Source organism: Antechinus flavipes, chromosome 2 (genome assembly GCF_016432865.1).
Source record: "Antechinus flavipes isolate AdamAnt ecotype Samford, QLD, Australia chromosome 2, AdamAnt_v2, whole genome shotgun sequence".
Classification (NCBI taxonomy): domain Eukaryota; kingdom Metazoa; phylum Chordata; class Mammalia; order Dasyuromorphia; family Dasyuridae; genus Antechinus; species Antechinus flavipes.
This window is the reverse complement of record NC_067399.1, coordinates 656,339,385-656,367,023: the sequence shown is the minus strand read 5'-3', so window position 1 is coordinate 656,367,023 and position 27,639 is coordinate 656,339,385. Positions and strand designations below refer to the sequence as shown.

The following is a 27,639-nucleotide window of genomic DNA, read 5'->3' as shown; positions in this document are numbered from 1 at the left end:
GACTTTGGGAGCAGTTTGCATGAGACTACAGTGCGTTAGGCTCACTTCTTGTGTTCCCTGTGCGTCACTCATTTATTTTCCTAAATATTTTAAAAAATTAAACTTCTTAAATTTAAAATAATTAAAAAATTAAAATTAATGTAAAAAAGTTTAGAAGTTTGAATGATGGCTTAGAGCTTGAAAAATTACAGTTGTAATGTCAACCTGCTTCTTACCCACAATTAAACAGTTGGCACATTATGAGCTTTCTTGTAATGAGTAAGTATAAGTCCACAGTGGTATCTGACCCTAGGGAAAGTTCTGGGCAAAAATCGAAGAGACTCTTCTCCACTAGATAATGTTCTTTTAGATTGTTAAAGGCTTTTCCCAATCCCTATAGCCTTGGACTTAGAGTGTTTTTACTTTTACAAATTGTGGCATTTCTCATTGACATTGCTTGAATTTCAAAATCAATTTATAATCTTGTTTTTGAGAGAAAACTGAACTGGGACTAGCACGGTAAGACTGGCATCCTACTGCTATTGATTAAAACATTTATTATGACTTCCACAAGATAGTCATTTTCTCTGGACCAATGTATTCAAAGTCACTTTGGAATATGTACCTATACACCTGGCTGAAGCAGCAAAGACACCTGGAGGGAGAGGTAGGAGGCAACATGTACCAGGCTTTTCCAGCTACTGCCACCATCTCAACTACAACCTCCCCTTAGACGCATTGATGGTAGTCCCGGATCCAGAACCTTGGCTAAAATAACATCGAACCTTACCTGCCAGTGATTCTCCTAGACTAGCCATGTAGTCGTCATGAAGGGAGGGAATCTTGTGGAAAAGAACCCCACCATCCTTGCTGCCACTGCCAACCCCACCAGCAAGCACTTAGAACAGTATATTTCTTAGACCACTGACTGCTTCAAATCCTTCCCTGGAAAGTGATCATCCAAGGAAATAACATCTTGTGCAAATGAAGCTGGAAACTGCATCTTCAGCCCCCTCACACATCTTTTACATCTTTTGAAGACCTAGGGAAGAAAGCTTTTACCATCAAAGTTCTTGGCAGTATCGCATAATTCAAGATCAGAAAAAGATATGGTTTTATCAGTAAAAATTACACTAAAGATACATTATTACCTGCTTTGTCACTATATCATAAGGAACATTGGATCTTGCCATCTTACCTGTGTCTGAAACATTCTAAACTTATTGTCTCCCCTTACTCAGACTGGAGCTCCTTGAGAGTAGACTGTCTTGTTTTTCTTTTTGTATCCTCAACACTTAACACAGTGACTTTTACAAAATTACCCCTTTAAAAAGTTTTCTGTTCACCCATTCTTTCATAGTGGAGATTATTCTTTTCAGTTCCAAATCAATTTTCATTCATCTATTTTATCTTGTAAATTGTAAACTAGCTTCATGGGCTATTCTGTTAATCAAAACATTAGATTGGGAGTCAGATGTCTCAGATTCAAAACCAGGTTCTGCCAATTTCTTAATACCTGTATCACTCTGAGCAATTGATTTTACTTCTCTGAGCTTTGATAAATTGAAAGGGTTAGACTCCATGCTTTTCTACGGCAAGACTTCATAATCCTTTCTGTGCCATAGACTATTTTTTAAAACAGTATTTTATTTTCCCAAATACAAGCAAAGATAGTTTTCAACATTCACTTTTTCAAAATCTTTTGTTCCACATTTTTCTCCTTGTCTTTCTCATTCCCCTTCCCTTGGAAGCAAGCAATCCAATATAGGTTAAATATGGGCAATTCTTCTACACATATTTCCATATTCATCAGGCTGTGCAAGAAAAACCAGATCAAAAGAGGAAAAAACATGAGAAGAAAAAAAAAAAAAAAACAAGCAAACAAACAGAAACAAAAGTTGAAAACTATGCTCTAATCCACATGTGTTTCCATAATTCCCTCTCTGGATACAGATGACACTTTCCATCCCAAGTCTATTTGAACTGCCTTGAATCGTCTCATTGTTTAAAAAAAAAAAAAAAAGCCAAGTCCATCCCAGTTGATCATCACATAATCTCGATGTTGCTGTGTACAATTCTCTTGGTTCTGCTCACTTCCCTCAACATCAATTTGTCTAAATCTCTCCAGGCTTTTCTGAAATCAGCCTGCTTATTATTTCTTATAAAATAATAATATTCCATTACATTCATATACCATAATTTATTCAGCCATTCCCAACAGTTGCTTGGTATTACAAAAAGGACTGCTACAAACATTTTTACACATGAGTCCTTTTCCCTCTTTCGTCATAGATGATTTTTCCAATTTGAAAGCCTGTGAATCCTTCTCAAAAGTCATAATTTTAAATAAGGAAATGCTAAATTTCAGCCGGAAGGGAGCAAAAATAAACATATAAGTTTTCCTCTTCCAAGTTTATGAACACCCTGACATCTTCCTGTTCTAAAGGTCTTTCCAGCTCTAAACCCATGATCCTACCATTTTGTGAAGCCCAGAACTAGAGATGCTTTGAACTTGATTAGCTCATCCTAAATCTTTTGAATTAATCCCCTAAATACATAGAAGAGAATGTATCCCCAGAACACTTTTTGGGTTTCACAGTAACAAAGCCAAGTATAGGAAGGAAGACTGGATTTGGAGTCAGGAAGCTCTGGGTCTGAATATTGGCTATGCTAATATGTGAGTTTTCACATGGTATTTAACTTGTTTTGCCTGTGTCATCTATAAAATGAATACATTAGATTAGATGTCTTCTATAATCCCATCCACCTCTCAATTCTGTGATCCCAGTATCTTTTGGTTCCTCCAATTGGCAGGACAGGGGTTAAGGGAGTGGAGTCCTAGGAGTTGCTTTAAAGTCTGGATTTCAGAGTTTTCATTTATCTTTTCTGAAGTAAATGGGCCTCTCCCAATGTGAGCTGGCTCTTCTTGTCTTAGGCAGCTTCTGTCTTCCTCTAATTTCTTCCAAGCGTTCAGAGTCTCTACCACCAGAATTGCTACAAAAATACATCTTCTACCTTCGTTTTTTCTTTTTCTTATCTTTTCCTGCTTCTCTACCAACATCACTTTGTGTCTTCATTAAAAGTTAGGGCAGGAGGAAGAGGGAAATCACTCTAATCTCTAACTAAGACATTTTTACATTTCACAAGAATACTTAAGTCCATTTCCTCCTTCAGAATTTTGCTATGGAATGTACAAAATAATCAGTAGTCACTATGGAAACCTTCTCATGTAGATGAGCTTATTTCTTTTTTTCTTCAAGGATGCCTGACTTTTTCCAGATGAGGACTGATTTTCCAAAAAAGCTCAGAAAGCACTCAAGGCCTCTAGCTCAAGAGTAGGCCTGTTCATAAACCAAAAAGTTGAACTACTCAACTGTTCTTAACAAAGTTATCACTGCACTTAGTGTCAACCCATGGAGGTCTAATAGTTAAAGTTACCTCTTCTTAGATAATGATGTGTATGTTGGAGAAATAGTCATAGAATGAAAGTTATTTGACTCTGAGAGGAACTGAAAGTTGGGATTGTTTTTCATTTTAAAAACACCTTAATTTGGAAAAATGAAAATGGTCTCAAATTTCAGTATAGTCAAAGTCACCGATGTTTTTAGTTTCTGTGGAGCTTCTTATCCTAAAACCCAAGTATGTCTTATAAATCATGTTGTTAGCCCTTCCTTGTTATCTAGATCACATGCTGACTTTATTTTACCTATAGTGATGTCTGGCTTTATGAGCTTATTACATTGTAATTACCCATCTTGTAGTCGTACCTGTGCATGCCAAGGATTGGATCCAGAAACTTGTGGCGCATCCTTTTCCTTTGGATGCTCTTGGAGCATGTATTTCAATGGCTGCAAATTTGCAAGAAGCAAAAACCCCAGAAGATTTCGACTAATTGCAGATGATCCCAAAGAAGTAAGTTCTCTTTCTCAATATTAATTAGGGTTATTTTCTTATCTGAGACTAATTTATTAAGTTAATATGACAAAACCATGGAAATCTGGAGCAAAAAGCATAATTTAATTCATTAAGTGATTCTACAGTGTTCTTTTGGGAGTTTTTCTGTGAGTGTGGGTGGGTATGGGTGTGTCTCTTCCCTATGCATATTCAATTCTCAGTTCCCAGAATAGTGTCTTGATGAAATAAAAATAAAAGAAAAACTATTTTCCACAACAATATGACTAAACTTTATTTTAACCTAGTTAGTACATTTTCACTGACCCAATTAATTTTTCAACACCTTAATTGATTATAGCAACTGCAATAATAAGTCCATAATGAAGTGGGTATGAATTTAAAGAACTATAAAATAGAGAAGAATGATATAGGACATGGAGGATTTTTTTACTTAAAAAATGATGAGTAAGAAAGAATCAGTTATTTATGTATCTACTTATATAAACTCAAGTCTCCAGGAAAATTCTTATTATGTATAAAGAAATGGAAAGTAGATCCAGAGTAGGTAAATAATTAATTTTTATATAAGTATTTAGTAAATCTATGCTTCTATCTCAAAAAGTGTTTCATTTCATCTTCCTTCACTCAATATTTGGTACTTATGTTGAAAGGACAACTCAACATACAGTATATGATGACCACAAAGTATAGGCTGGCAGCACCCCCCCACTAAAGAAGACCTCTAAGTCTTCTGCTAAAGGCTGCATCAATGAGCAGGCATAGTGTGCTTTCACGAGGTTCTAAAAAGACTCCTGTTATATCCAAATGTTGCTATTTTTAGAATTAATGGAAATTCATCCATATTTGAAGTATCTCTGGATAATGGGTACAGCTTTTTAAAAATGACTTCAACTCTAGACCCATAGGATTTTGTCTCTTTAGCTCTTAGTTTCTCTCTGTAAATGGTCAGAGAAACTAAGAGTTAGAGACAAAAATAATGAGTCCTGTGTTACACATTGTAATAGTAGCAAGTTTGGAATTAAAGCCAAGATTTCATGACTCTTGACTCAGTATTTTTTGTCACTTTCATACTTTTTTTTTTCAAATACTTTCCCATAAAAATAGCATCCCCTGTCATAGATTTATCTTCCTTTTAATTCCAACATTAAGCCAGTTGGCACAATGAAATGATAACCTCCTCTCTCAGAGACATGGGGGCTATGAGAAGTAAAAATAAGTCACAAGTCACCCAGGATGCAATTTACGTCAAAGAAACAATGCAAGTAAGTTATGGTTTGACTATGTTATTAGCCACAGAATTGTTCCTACATTACTGAGACTGGTTCATTGTTTAATACTCTGCTGCCAATCACCTAAAGTCATTGTTTCTACTAATATTGTAGTCTCTAAAGCAATAAAATTGAGGATCATCAAAAGGTAATACAGAGGTGCCAGATGGGAGCATGATGGAACATATGACTAGTTAATAATTGTGCAAGAAAAGCAGTGGAAAAGATATCAACATATGGCAAAAGAAATAAGATGGACTGGTCACATAGCAAGAGCATAGCTGACAGGTGCAAGGCAGCTCTCTTCCTACATTCCCATCTCTGCAGTTGTCAAAAGAATACAACAAAAACTTGTTGGACTGACTCTATATGGCAGATTTAAAAGAATTGAACAGGAATTGCATGGGATGGATTCCAGTCTCTACTGATGGGGGTGATACCCATATTGATGAGATCATAGAACAAATGGAGTATTTAGTTTCAATTCAAGCATTCAGTAAGCATTCATGCCAGGTATTGTTCTCAATCCTATTGATACAAGAATAAAAAGTCTATCCTCAGGGAGCTTCTGTTCTAGAGGACAAAGCCGTGATGTACATATAAGTTTAAATAATGTCTAAAAGATAAATACAAATGATTAAAAGGGGAGAGTACAAAAACAGTTGGAAGTATTAGGAAGAGCTTTGTGTCGACAGTGGTAGCTGACCTCCTTCGAAAGATGTGTAAGAAAATATATCTATCCTTTTAATTGTCATAAAATTTGATTTACTCATCTGTGTTAGGCAGAGTATATGAAGTAGTTTCAATTATTCACAGCCTAAATTGAAGCTTTTGCAAATTTAGGAAAACTTTTTTTAAAAAGCTTTAAAAGCCAACTTCTTGTCATGGAGTGAGACAAAGGAGGATCGCTTTCAATGAGGAGCTCTCATGACTAAAATGAGGGGGGTGGGCCGAGCAGTCTCTAAAACCCCCACTTCTAAATCATATAACAAACTAAGCTGTACTTTGTTAATCTCTTTGGGATCATGAAGAAATCTGCTCAAAAGATTTGAGCTCCTGTTTCAGTGCTTCCTTTGTGATTGGACAATTCATTTAACATTCACAAGCCTCCGAATCCTTATCTACAAGATGATGACTACTACCATTCTAGAGTTAGTATGAGGAAAATTCATTGGGAACCACAAAGTATCATATAAATGTGAGTTGTAATTATCACCATTGCTGTTATTATTTCAAAGGAACAAGAGAAAGCAATCCTGTGATGTTCAAACTTTTGACCTATCCCAAACTGTCTACGAATAGTAATAGAAAATAGCAAAAACAAAAACAACCCAGAAATGAAAAAGAGAACGAGAGGAGAGATTGCCCGATAGATAGATAGATAGAGATATAGATATGTATATGTATATATAAAAGCAATATATAAGTTACACTAAATAAGTTTGAGTCAGTGTCATTGTAAAAGTAAATCATGAGGGTCCGCCATGCTTTCCAATCTAGCAGCCAATAGTACTACTGTCAAAAAGTGAATACCAGATACCAGATAGTTGGATTTGATGGGCTTCCCTAGGATAGCATTTATGTTTAAATATTTGAAGTGATTGGCTTTAGGGAAATTATGTCATGAAGTGCTTTCAAGATCCAAAATAGAAGCTTTTATAGCCTGGTTTCATGGCTTCTTTTTCGCAGCCATTCTCATGGTTTGTAATAAATTATTCAAGAATTCCTCTGTATTTACTGTGTCTTCTCCTATTTTTATGACTTTGAAAAAGTGGTTACACTGTAATACTAAATTAATACAAACTAACCGAGTGTTTTGTTTACAAAAATCTGCTTAGTCTGATGTTCTGCAGAGTTGAGTTATCTCAGTAAAGATGTTATTTTTTCCACCACCGTTGAAAGGAAGCTTGGGTTTCCAGTGAAGGTGACAAGACAGGGTTCTCTAGAGGGAGAATGGGAAATTTGGGCCCATGGTGACATACGCACTGAGCATTTCTGAGGTTCCCTGAATTGCAGGCCAGAATTTTCATTTAGTTGCGGCCGAAAGACAATGTGGTAGCTCAGTTTGAGTAAGACCCAGAATGATGGCTGCCAGTACAACAAATGCCTTTTTCTTAAAATATTTTTTCTTAAACTAAAAGGTCGGGAGGATTGAACTTTTAGGGAGGAGGAGAAGAATTACCTGCTATAAGATTTGTTTGCTATATCATTCATGGACAATTTTTACATTATCATGCTTTTACATAGGAAGAAAACCTTGAAAGTAATTTGCAGACTCTCGCTACAGATGTTGCTCCTGTGTACAAGAAACTTGCTCCGGATGCTTTCCAAAACCAGGTGGGTCTTCAGATATATACAAAGATAATTAAGGGATGCGTATCTGCTCTTAATATACTTCGACTTCTTACATTTGAACAAAATTTTTACTGATATGTTTCAGTTAAGAAAAACTGACCAAATTAGATTTTTTAAAAATAGTTCTATTGGAAGTATAATGTTTTGCATACTTTAAAATTGCATATTGTTTAAATTTCAACTATTATAATTAATTCTGCAGATGTATTACTTTAAAGAAGAAAATATTTTTGCTTCATTAAAAGTAATAGTTTTATTTTTAATAGAGATCAACAAGTAAAAATAAAATTATGTTCTGCCATTCTTTAAAAAAAAAAAAATTGTTCCGTTAGACCTGTTTTGAAGATCTTTGATGCTTTTGCCTTCTGGAATTGTTGGAATTGTTCCTGCTCAATTCTAATGCCAGATCAACATCAATCATATCAGACTTTCCTAATTGAAATGAATGAACTTAACTTAGAAATAATTTTTTTATTTGTGTTTATCAGGGCCATTTTGCATTTGATGATAGATTATCTTTCCTAACAAATTTTTGTATTTTCTACTATTTTTACAGGTCAGAGTAGAGAGGGTTAAGAAAACTATTATAGAGAGAAGGAAAATTTAAATAAAATTAAAGACTATCAAAAAACCAGCAAAGAATGAAAATATCCAAATGCAAACAGAAAAACAATGAAGATAAAAGTAAGAAGCTTAAAGAGCATCATTAAAGAGGGGAAGCCTGGAAAGATGAAAGCAAGAAAAAAAATAATCTTGCTAATGTATAGTCTTTTAAAAAATAGTCTAAGGGAACAAAAAATGGAAGCAGACTAAGGAAGAGAGAGAGGCAGATCCATATTTAGAAGGAAGGAAAGGTGACGTTAAGGAAGACAGAAAATAAATAAAAAGCAAAGGAAACAGTAAGTTAAATGCTTTTACTTCATGGTAAACATTATTGTCCTCTGGTTTTAAATGCATTGACTTTAAACCATTTTGCATCCCGGCTCATGAACCTTTCTGTTATGACAAGCATATTTTCCAAAGTATCCCCAAATTGTGAGGTTCCCTTATGTGCTCTATTATAATATTGCTGTCCTTGCTGTATCAAAAAAATTAACCGATATTTACAGAAGATGATTTGAGCATCACAAGAACCCTGTGAAGCAGGTCCTACAAATACAATCAATTCATTTAACAGAATAGTGAATCAAAGCCGTAGCGCTGAAATCATTTGCTTATGACATGCTGGAGATGGCATCCAAAACACAATGCCTCTTGCTTCCAAGTCCAGCATTCTTACCACTATCCTGAGAACTCCCAGAAATACTTCTCTTCTGCCTTTAGGCATTCATCAGTTCAAACTCTTGTATAAAACCTTACAGTTGATAGCTGTTGTCCCTCTTCCCGTATCTTCAGCTGCCCTTCTTATCCTTATAAGATCTCCCTCCCCCCAAATGTTGTTCAACTACTTGCCATTTTTGTTTCCAGTAGTACAGATAGTAAATGTACATCACATATGTTTGTTTGTTTTATGTGAAAAAAGATAGGTAACACAGTATTATGCTTCCATGAATACTAGTTTCTTAACGTCACTTCCGGATCATTCTATTGACCTTATTTTTCAGGTAGAAAATGAACACCTTGGCTCTGATTGTCGTCTTGGTCGCAAGGATGGACGTCCTTTCTCTGGGGTTACTGCCTGCATAGACTTCTGTGCCCATGCCCACAAAGACACACATAACATGAATAACGGAAGCACTGTGGTATGTCCAAAGCAAATGATTACTTTTTTTTTTTTAATTTCCTTTTTAAAAAAACCTAACATTCATTTTCTTTCCCATCCAACCCTTCTCCCCTTATCCATTAGGAAAAAAAAAAAAAAGGAGGACAAAAAAAAAAAACTTTCAACAGATATACAGGAGCAGTGAAGCAGAACACCTTCTCACATTGGCCATGTCCAAATTTGTCTATTTTAGTCTACATCCCGAGTTCATTCTCTCTTGGGAGATCATCATCGGTCTTCTGGAATCCTAGTTGTCACTGCATTGATTAGAATTCTTGAGTCTTTCAAAGCTCTTTGTCTTTACAGTATTGTTGTTACTATATAAATTGTTCTCTTGGTTCCTTTACATCAGTTCATACAAGTCTTTCAAGGTTTTTCTGAAATTGCTCCTTTTGCTATTTCTTATCCCACAATAAATAGCATTCTATTAATTTCTTTAGGCTTTCCCCAATTGATGGGCACTCCCCTAGTGTTCAGTTCTTTGCTTCCACAGAAAGAGCTACTATAAATAACTTTGTACAGATGGCTCACCTGTCCTGTTCCTTTCATGAGTCTTTGGGATATAGACCTAGTAGCAATAACCCAGTGTCAGAAATTACGCCCAGCATAACTGATTTTGTAAGTGCATTTCCAAACTGCTTACCAAAATGCCTGGACCAGTTCATAACAAATTATTTTCCCAAGTCTATTGCTAGTCATTTCTTATTTGTGTTGAAGTTTTGATCTGTTTTTTTAAGCATTAAGAAGTCATCAAAAGCTGCTTGAACAATTTTATGTTAAAATTCACTTCAATAAATATTAATTTTCTACTGTGTTTATTGCACTGTGTTCAGTATCAGGATTATAAAGACAAAAACCACAAAGTAGTCTTGTCCTCAAGGAGCTCATATGAATTAAAGAAGAACATTAGCATGTACTTAGTAATGGCACAACACATTTCTTATTCTAGCAAGGAGGTCTGTTGTGATTTCGTTGTTGTTGTTGTTAAATTATACTATAAGAAAATTATCCATTTAAATTAGTCTTTGATCTTGAAAGATTTATCATAGTATGTTGGAAACTGAAAAACCTTATTTTCTGAGGGTGGAGTGATACACAAATCTAGGACGGAAGCTAATTTTGCCTGTCTTTATATAGTTTCCTCTGGATTCATAGCTTCATTTATGTGATCACTTTTTTACTGTTGCAAATTGAAATCCCTCCAAACTTGATCACCTTGTACAGTTCTTGCCCATATTTTCCTATGAACAACTCATGGAAGATCTACCTAAAATAACAGAAGCTTTGGTCTTGACTGGTTTCAACAAAGTACTAATGGACCACTTGTGCTGTCTCCCTAGTTTTCATTTTTACCATATAATCCCATAGGCTTAAAAGTCTTTTCTACCACTTCTAATGCAGTGTAGTAATTACATGATCACTGGTGATGGTTTTGGTCATTGTTATCATCCCTTCCTATATTCTGTGGAACTTTTTTAGCTACTTGGATTAGATCATCCTTTGGAGCCATCACTCAACTAAATATGCTTCCTTCCCTTGCCCAAAAGGTCAAATCCATAATGGCTGCCCTATGTCAACTTTTGGAAAGGAGTTTATTTTTGGTGTTTACTTCTAGGAATTACTCATGAATAATGTTAATTATTAACATAAAGGATGCTTTCTACCACGAAGTTCATTATAACCTGTTTTCAAAGCAAGATGTTAGCAAAGTGCTTGGATAGTGAATCTAATTGCACTACTTTGGCTGATATACCATGGCATTTCCTCTGTCTGGAAATCATTTAGAGGGAGGTTTTCCAGTAGTGTCCAAAATCTTAAACTTCGACTTTTTTTTTTCCTTTGAAAACCTCTTTTTAAAAATTTGAATGGCAAAATAATTGTGATTATCATAAAAAATGTTTTTGGTGTATATGACAATTCTTGGCTATTCAACATAGTTCACTGAATATTGGGCAGACCACAAATTTATGAATGTGGATGTTGGAATTAAAGATCCCATTGGCAAAGGCCAGGATAACACCAGGAATCACTTAGTTGAACTTGAATTAATACAGTCTGCTTTGTGCAGAACATTTTAAAGACACAGGAATAAAAACATGTAGAAGCTTGATGTCATTATGCATGAGCTCATGGGGAGCTGCATTTGTCCTTAACGGTAGATGGATATGTGTATGTGTACACATATGTATATATGAATACAGTTCTGAAAACAAACAAAAATGGAACAAATTGATTCAAAAAAGAAAAAAAAAGTTAAGATAGATCCAGAAGAAGCCAGATGGAAAACTTAATGAAAGTCAGTTTATGAAGAAACTTAATAAACTACCTGTTTTTTCTTTGCTTTTTGAAAACTTTTCCTGGAATTGTATTTGTTTTATAAAGAAATAACTGTGTTTGTTATGGACAGATGTTGGTTGATGTCGTTAGCCAATTTATTTGGAGTTGAATAGGAGGTTTTTTTGTTTTGTTTTTTTTTTGGTGATTATCAGGTTTTTTTTTGTTCAAGTTATATTTGAAACCTTTTAATTTTTTACTCACAAATCATTTCCATATAGACCCCCTTCCTAGTTTTCCTCTCATCCCACTCCACCCTGCCCAGTGAGCCTTTTTTAAAAGAAAGAAAAGGGGAGAGAAGGAAACAGAACAAAATAAACATTTATTAAGCACCTACTTTGTAGCAAATATTCCTGACTCTATCCACTGTGCCATGTAGCTACCTAAACAATGGGTTCATTTTTCTCTTCTCTTCTCAGTGGCCAAAATTGATCATTACAATTACACTGTATTCAGTTTTGTGTTATTCTTCTTTTCATTTCTCTTTATTCCTCAAATTTCTCATTTCATTCCCATATCACAATTTATTTAAATATTTCCCAATCAATAGGCAACCACTTTTTTCTTTGTTCTTTGCTACCACAACAAGGTGCTATTTGAATTCTTTTGCATTTGGGGAGGACCTTTATTTCTACTTCTTATGTTTTATAAAGAGCTGTTCCAACTAGATAACATTTTGAAAAGTTTTTGCAAAGCATTACATCTCTCTGTAAACTAACTTTATGCTTGCCAAATGATCCTTAATGTCAAATATGGTAGATAATGTTTAATTACTTACACACAGATGATTCACAGTGTAGCTATGAACCGAGTCAGATCCAACAAGGCATCCGCAACCTGGACCAAGGGTGGAGATCCAGCAGTCATGGCAGCAGTAATGCCCTGCTTTTAGTCACGTCACAGCCTGGGTAGGAGTGGTAATTGTTTCCAGTTGCCTAGTGGTTCTGTTTTCCAAGGCCACAGGCCCTGATCCTGCTGTGTTGCCACTAAAGTTGATCCTCTCCCCTCCTCTAAAAAAAAAAAAAAAAAAACATAAAGCCCAGCAACCACAACTTATTTCTCCTTTCAAACCTGACTAATTGTCCGGGGCTCTACCATCTCCCTAGCATTTCCATGTTCATGCATCAAGAATTGGAATGGATTTCAAATATGGTCTGGCTGTAGGATCTTAGTATTATAAAATGAGAATCCTGAAAGATTGACCCATCATTTTATGTAGGAGGAAACTGAGTGTCAAAAAACTTTAGTGACTTTCTCCTGGTCTCACAATTAATAAGCCTCAAAAGGAGGGGGACTTGAACCCAGGTCTTCAGGCTTTTTCCATTGTATCATGTATCCTCATTTTATAGAAAAAGAAATTGAGATCCACAAGGATCAAGTGATTTGATGAGGTCCACAAGGGTCAAGAAGATTGAACTCAGTTCCTTACTCCAAATCCAGAATCCATAGGATCATATACAGAAAGGATCTTAAAGTTGTTTTTACAGCTTTTCTCTTCCTCAATTCACACCCCAATGAGACACTTAAATCCTTTTAGCAATAGTTCTATACCTTTTGTAAAATCCATTTCATCTCCTTTATTTCTATCACCACTATTTTAAAACTATATCTTAACACCTACCTGGTCCCTTAACAAATCTTCCCATCCTAAGAGTGTTTGTCATAGTGGATATAAGGCTGTATGGTAAAATAAGTATAATCTTTTGAGAAACCCTTCAAGGAAAATGTTGAGTGGTTTTGGAGCATCATGGAGGTTTGGAGGTCGCTGTCCAAACTGATGAATTCCATCAGGAATGTGTTTTATTTTCAGAGTTCCCTTGCCCAATCTTCTTCTCACCACATCTGTTTTCATTGATGAGGGCCATGACATGAAATTTGGCACAATTTGTCTTAATAGGCCATGAGGGAAATGAAAAGATTTAATAGAGGGAATATATTTCTAAAATTGGTGCTTTTTGCCATTGAATACATTTACAAATGTGTCACCTGTTGAAAGAGGAAAAATCTTCCATCAAACTGGCAAAATGGAAAGATTTAAAAGAGGGAATATATTTCTAAAATTGGTGCTTTCTGCCATTGAATACAATTATAGATGCGTCACCTTTTGAAATAGGAAAAATTTTCCATCAAACTGGCAAATGGGAAGATTTTGCAAGATTGTTTTAAATTCAACCCTTTTGAACTTTGAGGTTTCAGGAAAAATCACCATGATTCCTTGTGTTTTCTTACTTAGGCTCAGAAGAACTTTGGATTCTCAAACTCCAAAAATATTCTGAGATGCTCTGTAACGCAGTTTCAGAAGCTTCATCATGAAACATATCCATAAAACCCAGACCAGTACTATGCTGCTGCTCAATCCATTTTTTACTTATTTTGCTGAATTACTGGAAACTCATAAAAGTCTTGGATTATGGTTGGAAATGTATGTAGTATAGTAGATTTTTTAATCTTGAGAACTTTTTAAAGACTTAAAAATTATCAAGGACCCCCAAAGAGTATTTCTTTATATGTATTATCTCTAGCAGCATTATCTTATTAGGAATTAAAGTATCTTTATACTATTGTTAAAATTGCTTTAATCTCATGGGCCTTCTGGGTACTCCTAAGGGCCCCATACCACATGTTGAGAACTGCTCATCTAAGTCTATTCAGACAGAATATATATATATAGTATATTCCTAAAGGTTTCATAGAATCATAGAATTTTAGAAGTAAGCTCTCATTGGCCCATTTAATTGAAACTATACTTGAAAAGGGATCTTTTCTACAGAAATCCTGACAAGGGATCATCAGATTTTTTATTAATGTTCATATATTCCCAATGAAAGGGAATTGATAACTTCCAGAGCCAGCTTATTAAACTTTCCCCTGACTTATTACTTACTTAATTATTTTTGGCGTTCTTTTTAAGTTTTGAGCTCCCAATTCTTATCCTTTCTCCACCCATTGAGAAGAGAAGCAAAAAAATATTAGTTATACATGTGAAATCATGCAACACATATTTCCACATTAGCCATACAGCAAAAAGAAAAAGGAAATTATACATTAATTTGCACTCAGAGTTCATTAGTGGAATTAGTCCATTAGTTTATAATGTGAAAATATGTTTAGAAGAATTGTATGTGTTTAACCTATATTGGATTACTTGCCGTCTAAGGAAGAGGGGAAATGGGGAGGGAAACAGGGAGAAAAATTGCAAGGGTGAATGTTGAAAACTATCTCTGCATATATTTTGAAAAATAAAAAGCTATCATTATTATTAAAAAGGGCTGCTATAAACATTTTTGCACCTATGGGTCCTTTTCCTTCTTTTATGATCTCTTTGAGATACAGACTCAGTAATGACACTACTGGATCATCACTTGTCTCTTGAGGGTATAGTTCCAAATTATTCTCCAGTTATACCAGTTCACTACTTCACCAATAGTTTATTTGTGTTTTTATATTTCTTCATTCCCCCCAGCATTTGTCATTTCTGATAGGTATGAAGTGGTATCCCAGAGTTGCTTTAATTTTCATTTCTCTAATAATGATTTAAAGCAATTTTTTCATATAACTATAGATAGTTTTGATTTCTCCTTCTGAAAAGTGCCTTTTCATATACTTTGACCATTTATTAATTGAGGAATGTCTTTTGTTTTTATAAATTTGACTCACTTTCCTCTATATTTGAGAAATGAGCCTTTACATAGAAACTTGCTGTAAAAAATTTTGACATTACTCCCTTGTCTATGATATCTTTTAGCAAAATGTAGTTTCCGTGATTATCTCTTTTCATTAGGTCTGCTTTTGATTTTTGATTTTTGTTTTGTCTGAGATCATGATCATTACCTGTGCCTTTTTAAAAATTGCAGCTAAAGCATAATAGATTCTGCTCCAGTCCTTTATTTTAATTCTCTGTATGTGTTTCTGTTTCTAGTGTATCTCCTCTAAACAACATATTGTTGGATTCTGGTTTCTGATCCATTCTGCTCTCTGCTTCCATTTTATGAGTGAGCTCTTCCTATTGCCATTCATAGTTAAGATTACTTTGTATTTCCTTCCATCTTACTTTTTTGTTTGTCTTCTTTTTATCCTGTTCTCCCTCAAAAATCTGTTTTGCTTCTGTTCACCATCTCCCTTAATTCTGCCCTCTTTTTTAATAGAACAGAGATCTCTTATCCATGTCCTCTCCCTTTTCCTATTGGATAAGAAATATTTCTAGAGAAGCTGAATAAGTATATATGTTCTTTCCTCTTGGAACCAATTCTGATGAAAGTGAGATTCAAGCATTGCCCACTACTACCACCTTCCATTTCCCCCTCCATTAAAAAGCTTTTCCTTGTCACTCCCCCTCCTTTTTATATGAGAAAAATTCTCCAAATCCATCCCTCTTTCTCACCCATTCATTTTTTTGAAAATCATTCCAACATAATTAACTCACATTCACACCTTCTATCTATGTAGACTCCTTCCTAATTCCCTTTAAATATGGAATGCCCATATTGGAATGGAAACAGTTTAACATTATTTAGTTCCTTTTTTCATCTCTTCCTTATGCTTTTCTTAAGTTTTGAATTTCAATGTCAAAATTTTCTACTCAACTCTGATCTTTTTTGCAGGGATGCTTGAAAGTTCTTTCTTTCATTAAATATCCATTTTTTCCCTGAAGGATTATACTCAGTTTTGGGGGGGTAAGTTATTCTTGGTTGTAAAAATAGCTCCTTTGCCTTCTGGAATATCATATTCCAAGCCCTCCAGTCCTTTAATGTGGCTCTACAATATCTGAATGGTTTCTTTCTGGGTACTTTACTTACAATATTTTTTCCTCCATGTGAGAGCTCTGGAATTTAACTATAATACTTTTGAGTTTTTATCTTGGAATCTCTAGGAGATAATATTAAATTCTTTCAATTTCTGTTTTGCCCTCTTGATCTATGATATCGGGGCAGTTTTCCTTTATAATTTCTTGCAATGTGATGTCTAGTGCTTTTTTTTTTTAACACAGCTTTCAGATAATTCACTAATTCTGAAATTATCTCTCCTCAATCTATTCTTCAGGTTAGTTGTTTTTTTCTAAAAGATATTTCATATTTTCTTTTTTTGACTTCCTTTGATTGCTTCTTGATATCTTGTGTTAGCCTTGTGATATATCAGATTCCACTTGTCCAATTCTAATATTTGAGCAATTATTTTTGTACCTTTTTAACAACAGACCAATGCTGTTTTTTTATTTGTTATTTTTTTATGTATCTCTACCAAGTTTTAATTCTTTTTTCAGAATTTTCTTGTATCACTCTCATTTCTCTTCCCCAATTTTTCCTCTATCATTTTTATCTCTTTCTTTAACTCTTCCAGGAATTTTTGTCAGTCCAGTTAGCATTTTAATTTGCGGCTTTGTTTGTAACTGTTTTCATATTTTTGTCTTTTTCTGAGATCATGTGTTGGTCTTCCCAGATACCTTAGTAGTTTTTTATGGTCAAGTACTTATTTTGTTGTTTGCTCATTTTCCTTGTCTCTTCTTGACTTTAAACTTTATGTTAAAATTGAGTCCTATATGTTAAAATTGAGTCCTATTCACCTGGGGATGGATAGGCATTGTCCCAAGCTTCAGTCTTATTCCTATTTTCCGAGCTACCACTTGGGATCTGCAAGTTTTTAGTGCCAGTTCCCTAAATTGTCTTGTCCTGGAAAAATATCTCACTGATTTTTGTTGATTTTGCCACTCTAAAGTTTGGTTTGAGAAGTTATTGTAGAGTTGTTTGAAGGGTTGTTAGGAGAGTTCAGCTGCTTTGCTGCTTGTACTCTGCCATCTTGACTCTACCTCCAAGTTTTGAATAATTAAATAATTGTTCTCATTCAGTCTAAATTTGCTTCTTTGCCACTTGCCCTTGTGGATTCTGGTCCTGCTCTCTGTGGCCCAAGCAGCACAAACCTTTTTCACATGTGGCCCTTCATATACTTGAAGATAGCTCCCCTGGGTCCCGCCTTCTCCAGGCTGATCATTTCTAGGACCCACACCTGGGTCTGTAGTGTTTCACCATTCAAGTTCCTCCCTTCTGGATGATACTCTTTAGCTCCTCGGTTTTCAAACCAAAATATGCTAAAAGCTAAAGTCAGCCTTCCAGGTGTGTCTGACCAGAGCACAGAGCAGCAGTGTAATCATTTTCTTCTTCTTAGAGACTTCTTGTAACATTGCCCTTTCCTGACTGCTGATCACCTCTCAGCAGCATTGAATTTCTGATTCCAAGGCTAATCAACTTGTAACAAAATCTGTGCTTCAGCAAAGGCTGGACTGTTGCTACATGCACTTCCCATAGCCATCACCTCGTTGTGTGTTCCTCTAATGACAGAACCCAGCCAGCCTCTGGTTTAGGAAAGTGGCATCCTCCCCTGAAGATAAAGAGAATAGTTCCCTCTCATTTGGTCTCTTAAGAAAGCTAATTCCTAGTCTCTCTGATGAAGACAGAAGGCGAAAAAATTCCCTTTACTGTTCTCAGCATTTATTTACAAGTCTTCAGTGTGACAAATTGGCTGATCCTGAGGGGAGCGTGGGAGATTATGAGACATTTTTACGATGAGGTAAATGTTACAGCTCATTGTCTGGACTTTCACGGACTTCATTACCTTCGCGGGGTAACAACCCCTTCCAGTTGCAGATGCACAACCTGGTGTGTAATTCAGACTCTTCCAAAACTGTCCAGGAACACCAAGATTTTAGCTTGTCTGTGGTCGCAGAGGTGAGATTAGAACTCTGGTCCTCCTCTTTCCCTCGCTGGCCTTCTGTCTCTAAGCTGAACTTCCTCTCGAGGAAAATACTCTTTCAAAAACATGAGCAAGTCCCAGTAGGAACGGGGCAGAGAATAAGGTCAAGAAGCCACTGGAGATGGGTATTTCAAGCCTCCATCTTGAAATGGTTCCAGATTGGAAAGCAATTATTGGCCTAGCTCCAGGAGAGGCGAGAGGGCCTGTCAGGCCTCCAAGTCTGGGGGAAAGGCATTTAGTGAGGCCTGGAGTGGAGTCAGGAAGGGAAGCAGAGGTTTCATGTGGAGAGCTGGAACCCAGATTACTTGATTGATGCTGATTTTATATTTACTTTGAAATTAATGTTTTAGCTAAAAGTGTTCATTTGGCCTGAACATTAAAGAAGGAAAATCTGTGGATGTGTCAGCTCTGCCAGAAAATTAAGCCCAAGACCATCTTTTCTGTATTCTAGTCGGCCTCTGGTATCACAGGGTAACCAGCAGGCTTCCTCTGCTTTACCGCCAAATATGGTCATTTAAGGATTCCTTGGCAGTTTTAGCCCTGTCTCTTCCCATTAATGTTAGCTGAAGCTGGTATCTGAAAGGACCACTTGGGTTAAATAAAATGCATTCTCTTTTAGCTCAGTGTCTGAGAAACCTCCATTTTTTCCCTTGTTCTTTCGTGAACATTGGAAGCAAAGTCATGGCAAAAAGTTCCAGTCTTCCTTTAATGTTAGTGACTTCCATCTGAGATTATCTTGGATTTGTCCTGCATGTATCTGTTTGTGTATAGTTATTTGCACAAAATTACCCTATACTCCCTCCTCCCCCCTACTCTTATTAGACTATGGGCTCTTCAAAAGAAATCCAGTGGTATTTTTATTTGTTTTTTTAATTTGTCTTTCTTTATATTCCAGTAATACATATTGTCTGTTGATGATTGTTTCCATGTTTTTTACCTTGCTAGATTGTGAGTTTTTGAGGACAAGGATTGTGTTTTGCTTTCTTTTTATTCCCGGCATTTAGTATAGTTCCTTGCATGTTGAGCAGAGCAATATAGTGCTTTTTTTTTTTTTTTTCTTTTTTGGCTGAGGCAGTTGGGGTTAAGTGACTTGCCCAGGGTCACACAGCCAGGAAGTGTTAAGTGTCTGAGACCAGATTTGAACTCAGGTCCTCCTGACTTTAGGGCTGGTGCTCTATCCACTGTACCACCCAGCTGCCCCTCAGTATTGTACTTCAATAAAAATCAGTGTTTGGAGACAGGGAAATGTGCTGAAAGTATCCCCGGCATTCCAAGTTGACTTTTGGTTCGAGGATCTGAAGAATGATTCAGAGCCCCTAAGGCAAAATGGAGGTCCTCCAGGTACCTTGGAAGCTCTTGGCTTTGACAGCTCTCTCTGTGATTCTCTCTGCAGGTCTGTACTTTGACAAAAGAAGATAATCGATCAGTGGGTGTGATTCCCAAAGATGAGCAGCTCCACGTGCTGCCACTTTATAAAATTTCCCAAACGGATGAATTTGGTACAAAAGAAGGATTAGAAGCCAAGATTAAAACAGGGGCCATCCAGGTGCTCACCGCCTTCCCCAGAGAAGTGAGGATGTTAGCCGAGCCAGTGAGAGCCACAAAGAAGAAGAAGGCGGACGTCCGGAGGGCGCCAGCTGAAAAGCCCGGGCAGGTGCCAAGGAAACATCCACCTCCGGTAAAGTTCAAAAATGGATCTCCTGAAATGCACCCCAAGGCAACCCAACTTTTAGGTAAGGAACATGGAACTGACCTGGTCTGTGCCCCAGTACCTGATGGGTGGAGACAGGATGGACCAAAGTATGGCACTCTGTACACAGCAAGTGCTTAATCAGTGTGCCCGCTATAGAATTCAAGCCACTAGTGTAAGAATTGAGGCAACGTTCTGCACCTGATTTTCTTCCCCTCCCTCCTTTAAAAAATGCCATCTTCCTTTGCTGGCTGGAGAAAACGATCAGACATTTCTCTCGTGCAGCCTGATAATTGTGGAAATATGTATAGAAGAATTGCACATGTTTGACATATATTGGAAATTTGAAAACTATCTTTACATGTATTTTGAAAATAAAAAACTTTTTAAAAGAGAGAAGAAGTGATTAAAAAGATCCCCGTTTTCTCAGGCACAGTCAGAAGAGCCAGTATAATCATGGATCTGACACTCTCTGGCCCTCAGTTTCTTCAGCTGAAAAATGAGCACAACAATATAGGAACTGTCTACCTCAAGGGACTGCTGTGAGGAAGTCGCTTTGTAAATCTTTATAACATTTTCAATGATGAATCGTTATTAATTACTGTAGTAATATATGGATCATTACTGAAGAATACTAGATAGCAATTGTATCTAATGCTTTAAAGTTTGCAAAGCGCTGTGCAGGCACTCTCTCATTTGAGTATCCAACTACTCTGCTGGGAGCTGTTTCATGAATGAGGAAACCTGAATCTCATAAAAACCTATGTCCACCCCAGCTGGAGGAGGAAGTAGTCTCTAACAAGGTTTATGGTAGTAACTCTCCACAGTTCTTGGTGCTTAATCACTTTGAAACGGTAGAGGAAAAAAAGAGACCTGGTTACTCCCTGGACTGTCTCTGTCCAGGGGGATCTCAGGAGCAAGGGGAAGGAATACAAAATTGATGTGATCTAGTCTGAGGAAGAGGTTTCTGGAGGCCTCTGGTCTTTAACTGTGACCCACCCGATCCTCTAATTGTATTCAAAGTATTTCTCTTTCTCTTGACACTAATCTTTTTTTCCTCAATATTTTTTTATTCTTCCAAATACACATAGTTTCCTTTCATTTTTGTAAGACTTTGTGTTTCAAATTTTTTCTCCCTCTCTCCCTTCCTTTCCCCTTCCCAAGAAAGCAATCTGATATGGGTTATACATGTGTAATCATTTCAAACATTTCTATATTAGTCTTGATATCACTTTTAACCATCTCCCAGTCACTGATTGCTTAGCTGAAGGTGAGGGGGATTCTCTCCCTGTTACAAAGGAGCAGACAGATCATCCCGGACTTGTAGGAGCTGCTGGCCAGCACTGGGCATTGACTCTGGCCATGGAAGGACACAAAAGCAGCTTGCCCTTGGCCTTGTAGGGTGTACAGGTATCGGCTTGTCCCTCTTCAGTGTTTTTCACAATTCAGCCCAAAGCTTTTCCCTTAAAAATTGGCATTCTGATTAAATAGGCTTTGTTTTTCCACTCCTATCATTTCATTATTTTTTCACACCAGTTCTTTCATTTCTTTCTTTGGGTGGTATGTCACATTAATACTAATTCTCTTTACTCACTACATTGAATATTTATTAATTACCATATCTAATTAATTAATTGACGTGTACAACATACTAGGAGACATTAAAATATAGACAAACCAGTTCTATTCTCTACCTGGCAGAGCTCAAGGTCAGGCACAGGAAATAGGACAGGTGTCCATGACTGTAATCACATGCCATGATTCTGGCAAGGGAAACCCAATCTCTGGGAGACTGAAGAAGGGACAGCTCACTTTTTGCAAGGAAAACCAGGAAAAGCAGCATCAGAGGCCACTGAAAACTTAGTAAAATGCAGATCTGGTCTCCATTGTGGTAACACAGCAGCTGTTCACCTGCGAGGAACTTGAGATGAAGGCGACTCTTCTCTGGTCAAGCATTTCATGACCTTTGTTTTAGCTTCCTCCCACCTTCTTAATGGTGGCTAAGGCCTCAGCTTTTCCTTGGGCAACATAGACATCTCACAGGTTCCTGAGGATTGGCCCCTTATATTCTATTTTCATAACCATATGAAGACTTTTCCTCAAATAGAGAGGAGATCAGTTTGATCTTTTATCTGAGCCTCCACTTTCTGCTTTCCTTCAAGTTGTGGATCTGTAAAGAAGAAACCTCAGCAGTTTGTTTTTGATCAGGTCAATTTTACTGGTTGTTTTTCCAATATTAAACCAACCCTGAGACCTCACCAGTGAAGGTCTCTGTCCCTTTACTTCTGTCTTATTCTATCTTTCTAGCCCAAGTAAAAAAAAATTTAGTGCTGTTTATATGCCTTTTCACTTTATGTTCCATTTAGTTCTTTTTATTGTTTTTTGTCAATTCTCTCTCTCTCTGTCTCTCTCTCTCTCTCTTTCTCTCTCTCACTTACTCTCTCAGAAGCAGATTGAACTTTTCTATGTAAAAAGAAAACAATCTTGTGATTTATCCTGTATCATTTGCATCATACCTTTGTCAGGTCTCAAAGCAGGAATCTGGATCAGTAGATGGAAGAAAAGTGCCTGGCATTGTGCTTTACAAATAACTCAAATGATCCTCACAACAGCCTTAGAAAGTGGACTCTATTGTTAGTTCCATTTTACAGTTGAGGAAACTGAAGCAGGCAGAGGCTAAGTGCTCACTCAGGTTTACACAACTAATAAGTATCTAAGAACAAATTTGAACTCGGCTCTTCCTAATCAGAGGCCTAACCATCCCTCCACTATGCCACCTGTTGCTCAGTGGTATCTGATTTGTTAGCACACCAACAGTGAATGTGGGGATTTCTTGGCAAAGATTGTAGAGCAGTCTTCCATTTCCTTCTCCAACAGATCCTTTCATCAGGAAGTCAGAAGTTCACTGAGTTGCCCAGATCACACAGCAAGGATATATCTAACGCTGAATCTGCACTTAGGTTTTCTTGACTTTAAATCCTGTGTTCTATCTATTGAGCCACCCACTGCCTCACTGTGCCACTAGCAGTGTTTAAATGTAAAGAGAAAAAAGTCCTTTAATGACTCGATAGGGAGAAAGCTAAAGAAACCTGATTTGTATCATCAAGAGCTGCATAGACTGATCACAGCTTTGTTATCTCCCTATGTATAGTAAAAATCTGAGTGATTTTATGAGAGTCTAAGTTGCTACTTCACAGGTCCATGAATTCATCCACATGGATACCACCTTCATCAGTATAAGTTACTTAACTTTCTCTGTCTCCCATTTTCTCCTCTAAAATGGGGATGACAGTAACATTCACCATCCAGAGTTGTTGAGGATTAAATGAGATAATGTAGGCAAAGCACTTGCAAAATCTGAAATGCTGTGTAAGTGTTAACACTTACTATTATTATTATTATTAAGATCATAGCTCTTCCATATCTTGGTAAAATCGTTATGGATGGCAATGGCCTAAAAAATCTATTATTTGGTGACCCTCTTTCCTATTGAATAGATCTTTTCAACAGTAGCTAAGCTGGTCTTTATCCTTCCGACTATTTCTGTAACATATAATAATGATCTCATTTATATGGTACTACAAAATGCTTTACATATGTTATCCCATTTGATCCTCAGGAAAAAACCTGTGAAGTCACCACTGGTGTTACCCCTATTTCACAAATGAGGAAACTGAGGCAGGCAGCATTTAAGTAATTTGCTCAAAGTAACACAGCGAGGAAGTTTCTGAGGGAAGATTTGAACTCAAATCTTCCTGACTTTAAATCCAACACTCTCCGTGCTGCCCAGTTTGTGCTTCACAGCACATGAATCCAGGATTTTCTCTGCCATGTCTGAAGAATATATTAATGATGATTTTGTTATTAGAAATTGAAGATCCTCCGATTCCAGGATCAGTCCTCTGATCAGCATACCATGCTGCTTCTTGTTCTCATTATGTGTTATTTTCAATCATATATAGGGAATTATTTTCCTAAGACAGAACAGATTGTGAACAAACCTTATAACCAGGAAGCCCTCGGACATGACCCACCTGATACACACTGGTTATATGCTTTCTGAGCACTCTAAACTGCCCCATGACTGTGAATGATAACTAAAGTAATGACTTGCATTAATGGTGGAAGTTCCTTCATTCTACATCTTGGATCCTGTCTCTGTCCCCAATGGCAACAAAATGTGAAATGTATTTTTAAAAGATTTGTCCAATGAGGTTTTAAAAAATTAGCTTTGGAGCTTAAAAGGAAGGAAATTGACTTAAGTGGAACATTTTATTCCTCTGACAATACTGTATAAATTAGCTACTGTCATTCTGATATGGAATAATGGTGAAATCACTATAAATATCTGCCCCGAGGAGGAGAGAACTCAATTCTAAACCTCTGTCTCTCCTGGCCTTTGCTAAGACTTTCTATTTGCCTTTATAACTTCTCCACAAAGTAGGTTGTTTTGAAAAAGATGCTTTAAATGATGATTGTTGAACTTTTATGTAATTTTCTATATGAAATTATTATTGTGATTATTATTTTCTCCTAGGGAATAAAGGGTTTCAAATGAGGCATTTTTAGTTAGCATAAATTTAGAATATTTTTTTCAATAAAATCATTATTTATTGCCAATTTTCTCATTTTACTTAAATATGTTCAACTATCCCTTTCTCCAGATCATAGCTCTACTATAACCGGAATGAATTACTTTGTCTATGTGAACATTCACATCCTTTGGAGTTTAGGTTCACAATTCTTCTGTTAGATTCTGTTTTTTTTTTAAATAGAACCATTGAACTGGCAGGGCCCTTAGAAATCAGTTAATCCATGTGCCCTCCTCGCCATGCTTACCTTCCTTTACATATGTGCACTTTGGTTTACTAATGCAAAATAGGAGCCCAGAGGGGCAAATGATTTGACTATAGTACTGAACTAGTTTTTAAGAAACATTTCCAATTGGGTTTCCTCTATCCTTTACAAAAGACACTTCTTACTCTGTTCTAAATCAAGGCAATTCTAGGTCCTTTATGCATTTACCAAAGCCAAGCTAACTGTGAGATGGGGATGGCACTTTGACACATTTTTCTGTATTGCAAATTTACACAATGATATGAACAATATGGCAGTCATGACATAGTGGATACGGTCCAGCCTCAGAGCCAGTGAGGCTTGGGTTCAAATCCTGCCTTTGACTCCTTGTAATTCTGTGAACCTCTTACATTTATTAGTGTTTTAATGCCTTCATTCCTTCCCTCACCCCCGACCTCATTGAAGACATCAAAAATCCTCAAAATGGGGATGTATTTAGGAAGAAGTCAGCAAATGTTAGACAACAACATGACAGGAAAGATCCCTGGGCTTGAGCCTTAACTGTTCCTTCCTACCTGTGTGGCCGTAAGAGGTCACTAGGTGTGCGCCTCTGCTAGCTGCCATTTGTAAAAGGTGGTGGTGTTTTCAGATTATAATAGATCGTAAAAGATCTTTTGTTATCTCATCATCTAAATGGTTCCTTATACACATACGCATACATATATATAAGCAATCGGGGTTAAGTGATTTGCCCAGGATCCCACAGCTACTAAACATCTGAAGCTGGATTTGACAAATTTTTTAAGAAGAAAAAGAGAAAAAATAATTCAGAGATCTGGTCCTTAAATATGAATCATAGTATGAATTATCAGACTTTTACAAACTAGGTGGTTTTTAAGATTCTTTCTGAATCTAAAATAGTATGACCTTAAACTTTATAATACATAATTTAAAAAGCCATATGCCGGATTATATAAGAATAGCATACTTCATGAGGAATATTTATTTAGTGGATACTATGTAAAAAAGCAATTTGTATTCATTTTTTGATATGATTTTTCTCTTTTTTTGTGTGTAGGTAACAAAACTGAGACATTGCATCCTGACGTAAAGAATGAACTTTCAGATCCACATTTTAACCTCCATAGTGTAGCCAACACTACAAACTACTCTTGGATCAAGTCCATTCATCACCCATTGAAAGGGACGAACTTACCTCTGAACTCTTCCCTGACTCCTCTGTCTGGCTTGGCAGCAACTTCATTTCAGAATGACTCTGAAATTTCCTACGGGTTTTCAGATCAGGGTAGTGTTCCACCCTGGACAGTGGTTTCTACAAAATACAGTGGTGCTAATGCAGGAACTGAGGAATGCCCTGGACTTCTACTGAATGCTGAGCCAGCATCTTTTTCTGGCGTGGCTTCCACCGTGACAAACCCCCAGCTTCATGCTGACCTTTCTCCTGGCCCAGTTGACCATCTGATTTCTGACCCGGCAAAATTTCAACCTCCATCGCTACTGCCACCTGTTACTCAGACAGCTGATCCCGGCGACTCCACCGCAGGGAAATCGGACAGTGATGAGCACAAGACGGGTCCGAGGGAAGCTGCTCCTTTGGCTTCCTCCCTGGTGAATCCCGGAAGACAGGAGCCCGAGCCGGCTGCTCATTTCCCATCCGCCACCGAGCAGGTACCGAGTGATGAGCTGACCGAGTCGGCCGACAGTGAAGAGAAGTCGGAAGAGATGTGGTCAGACAGCGAACACAACTTCTTGGACGACAATATTGGTGGCGTGGCAGTGGCCCCTTCCCATGGCTCGGTGCTAATCGAATGTGCCCGGCGAGAGCTTCACGCCACGACGCCCATCCGCAAGCCAAACCGCAACCATCCCACACGCATCTCCCTTGTCTTCTATCAGCACAAGAATCTCAATGAACCGAGGCATGGGTGGGCGGTGTGGGAGGCAAAGATGGCTGAAAGAGCCCGAGAGAAAGAGAGAGAGGCTGAGAAGCTCGCTACTGAAAATGCCACGAACCAGAAAACAAAACAGCCTCCAGAGAGTCCTGAGATTTTCTGCGAGCAAAATGAACTGAACCAAATTCCTTCCCGGAAAGCATTAACGGTAACCCATGACAATGTCATTACGGTGTCTTCTTATGCCCTCACTCAAGTTGCGGGGCCGTACAATCACTGGGTCTGAAGGCTTTGCAAACACAGAATCTTGTCCCACTGCAATGTTCTGTTACTTCAAGGTGCTGTTGAAAAAAAAAAAGTCAAGTTGTCAGTTTTCTCTTTGTTCATCTCAACCATTTTAAGGCTGAGGTAAAAAAAAAAAAATGGGGGGGAGAGTGGTTTCTTAAATGTGACTTTATATTTTGACCATTGGTGGCGTGGTGCTCAAGCACATTTTAAACAACAAAAAAAGAAATTTTATAGTTTTTAATAGATTGCCTAAGAGAAGTTTTGGTTAGGTTATTAACCTTGATAGAAAGATTCAGTTTATGATCTTTAGGAATTTATACTTTGGTGCTTTAAATCGAGTCTGTTTACTATGAAAGAAATTCATTTTTAGAGGATTTTAACAGATTCTTTCCTATTTTAAGAGGTAAAAATCAAGTTTTACAGTATTAGCTCTCCATAGCTCTTGGTGCTTAACCACATTGAAACAGTGAAAGATAAGCTGATATTACTTCATGGTGCCATTGTTCCAGCAACTTCCAATCATTGCTCTAAAAATGAAAATCCATTTATATCTTCACAATGAACCAATGAAATTCCCTCTCTCTGGAAAGAGTT

The 27,639-nt window shown here is 36.9% G+C and overlaps 1 protein-coding gene across 1 annotated transcript in view; it reads left to right on the top strand.

Moving 5' to 3' along the window:
* Positions 1–27,271, top strand: part of TET1 (tet methylcytosine dioxygenase 1) — a 173,917-nt gene extending 146,646 nt beyond the window's left edge. Inside the window, 5 exon segments of the mRNA XM_051982566.1 lie at positions 3,741–3,891; positions 7,410–7,499; positions 9,122–9,259; positions 19,751–20,090; positions 25,923–27,271. Coding sequence (XP_051838526.1) covers positions 3,741–3,891; positions 7,410–7,499; positions 9,122–9,259; positions 19,751–20,090; positions 25,923–27,043 — 1,840 coding nt within the window. The 3' untranslated portion in view covers positions 27,044–27,271.
* The last annotated feature ends 368 nt before the right edge of the window (positions 27,272–27,639 follow it).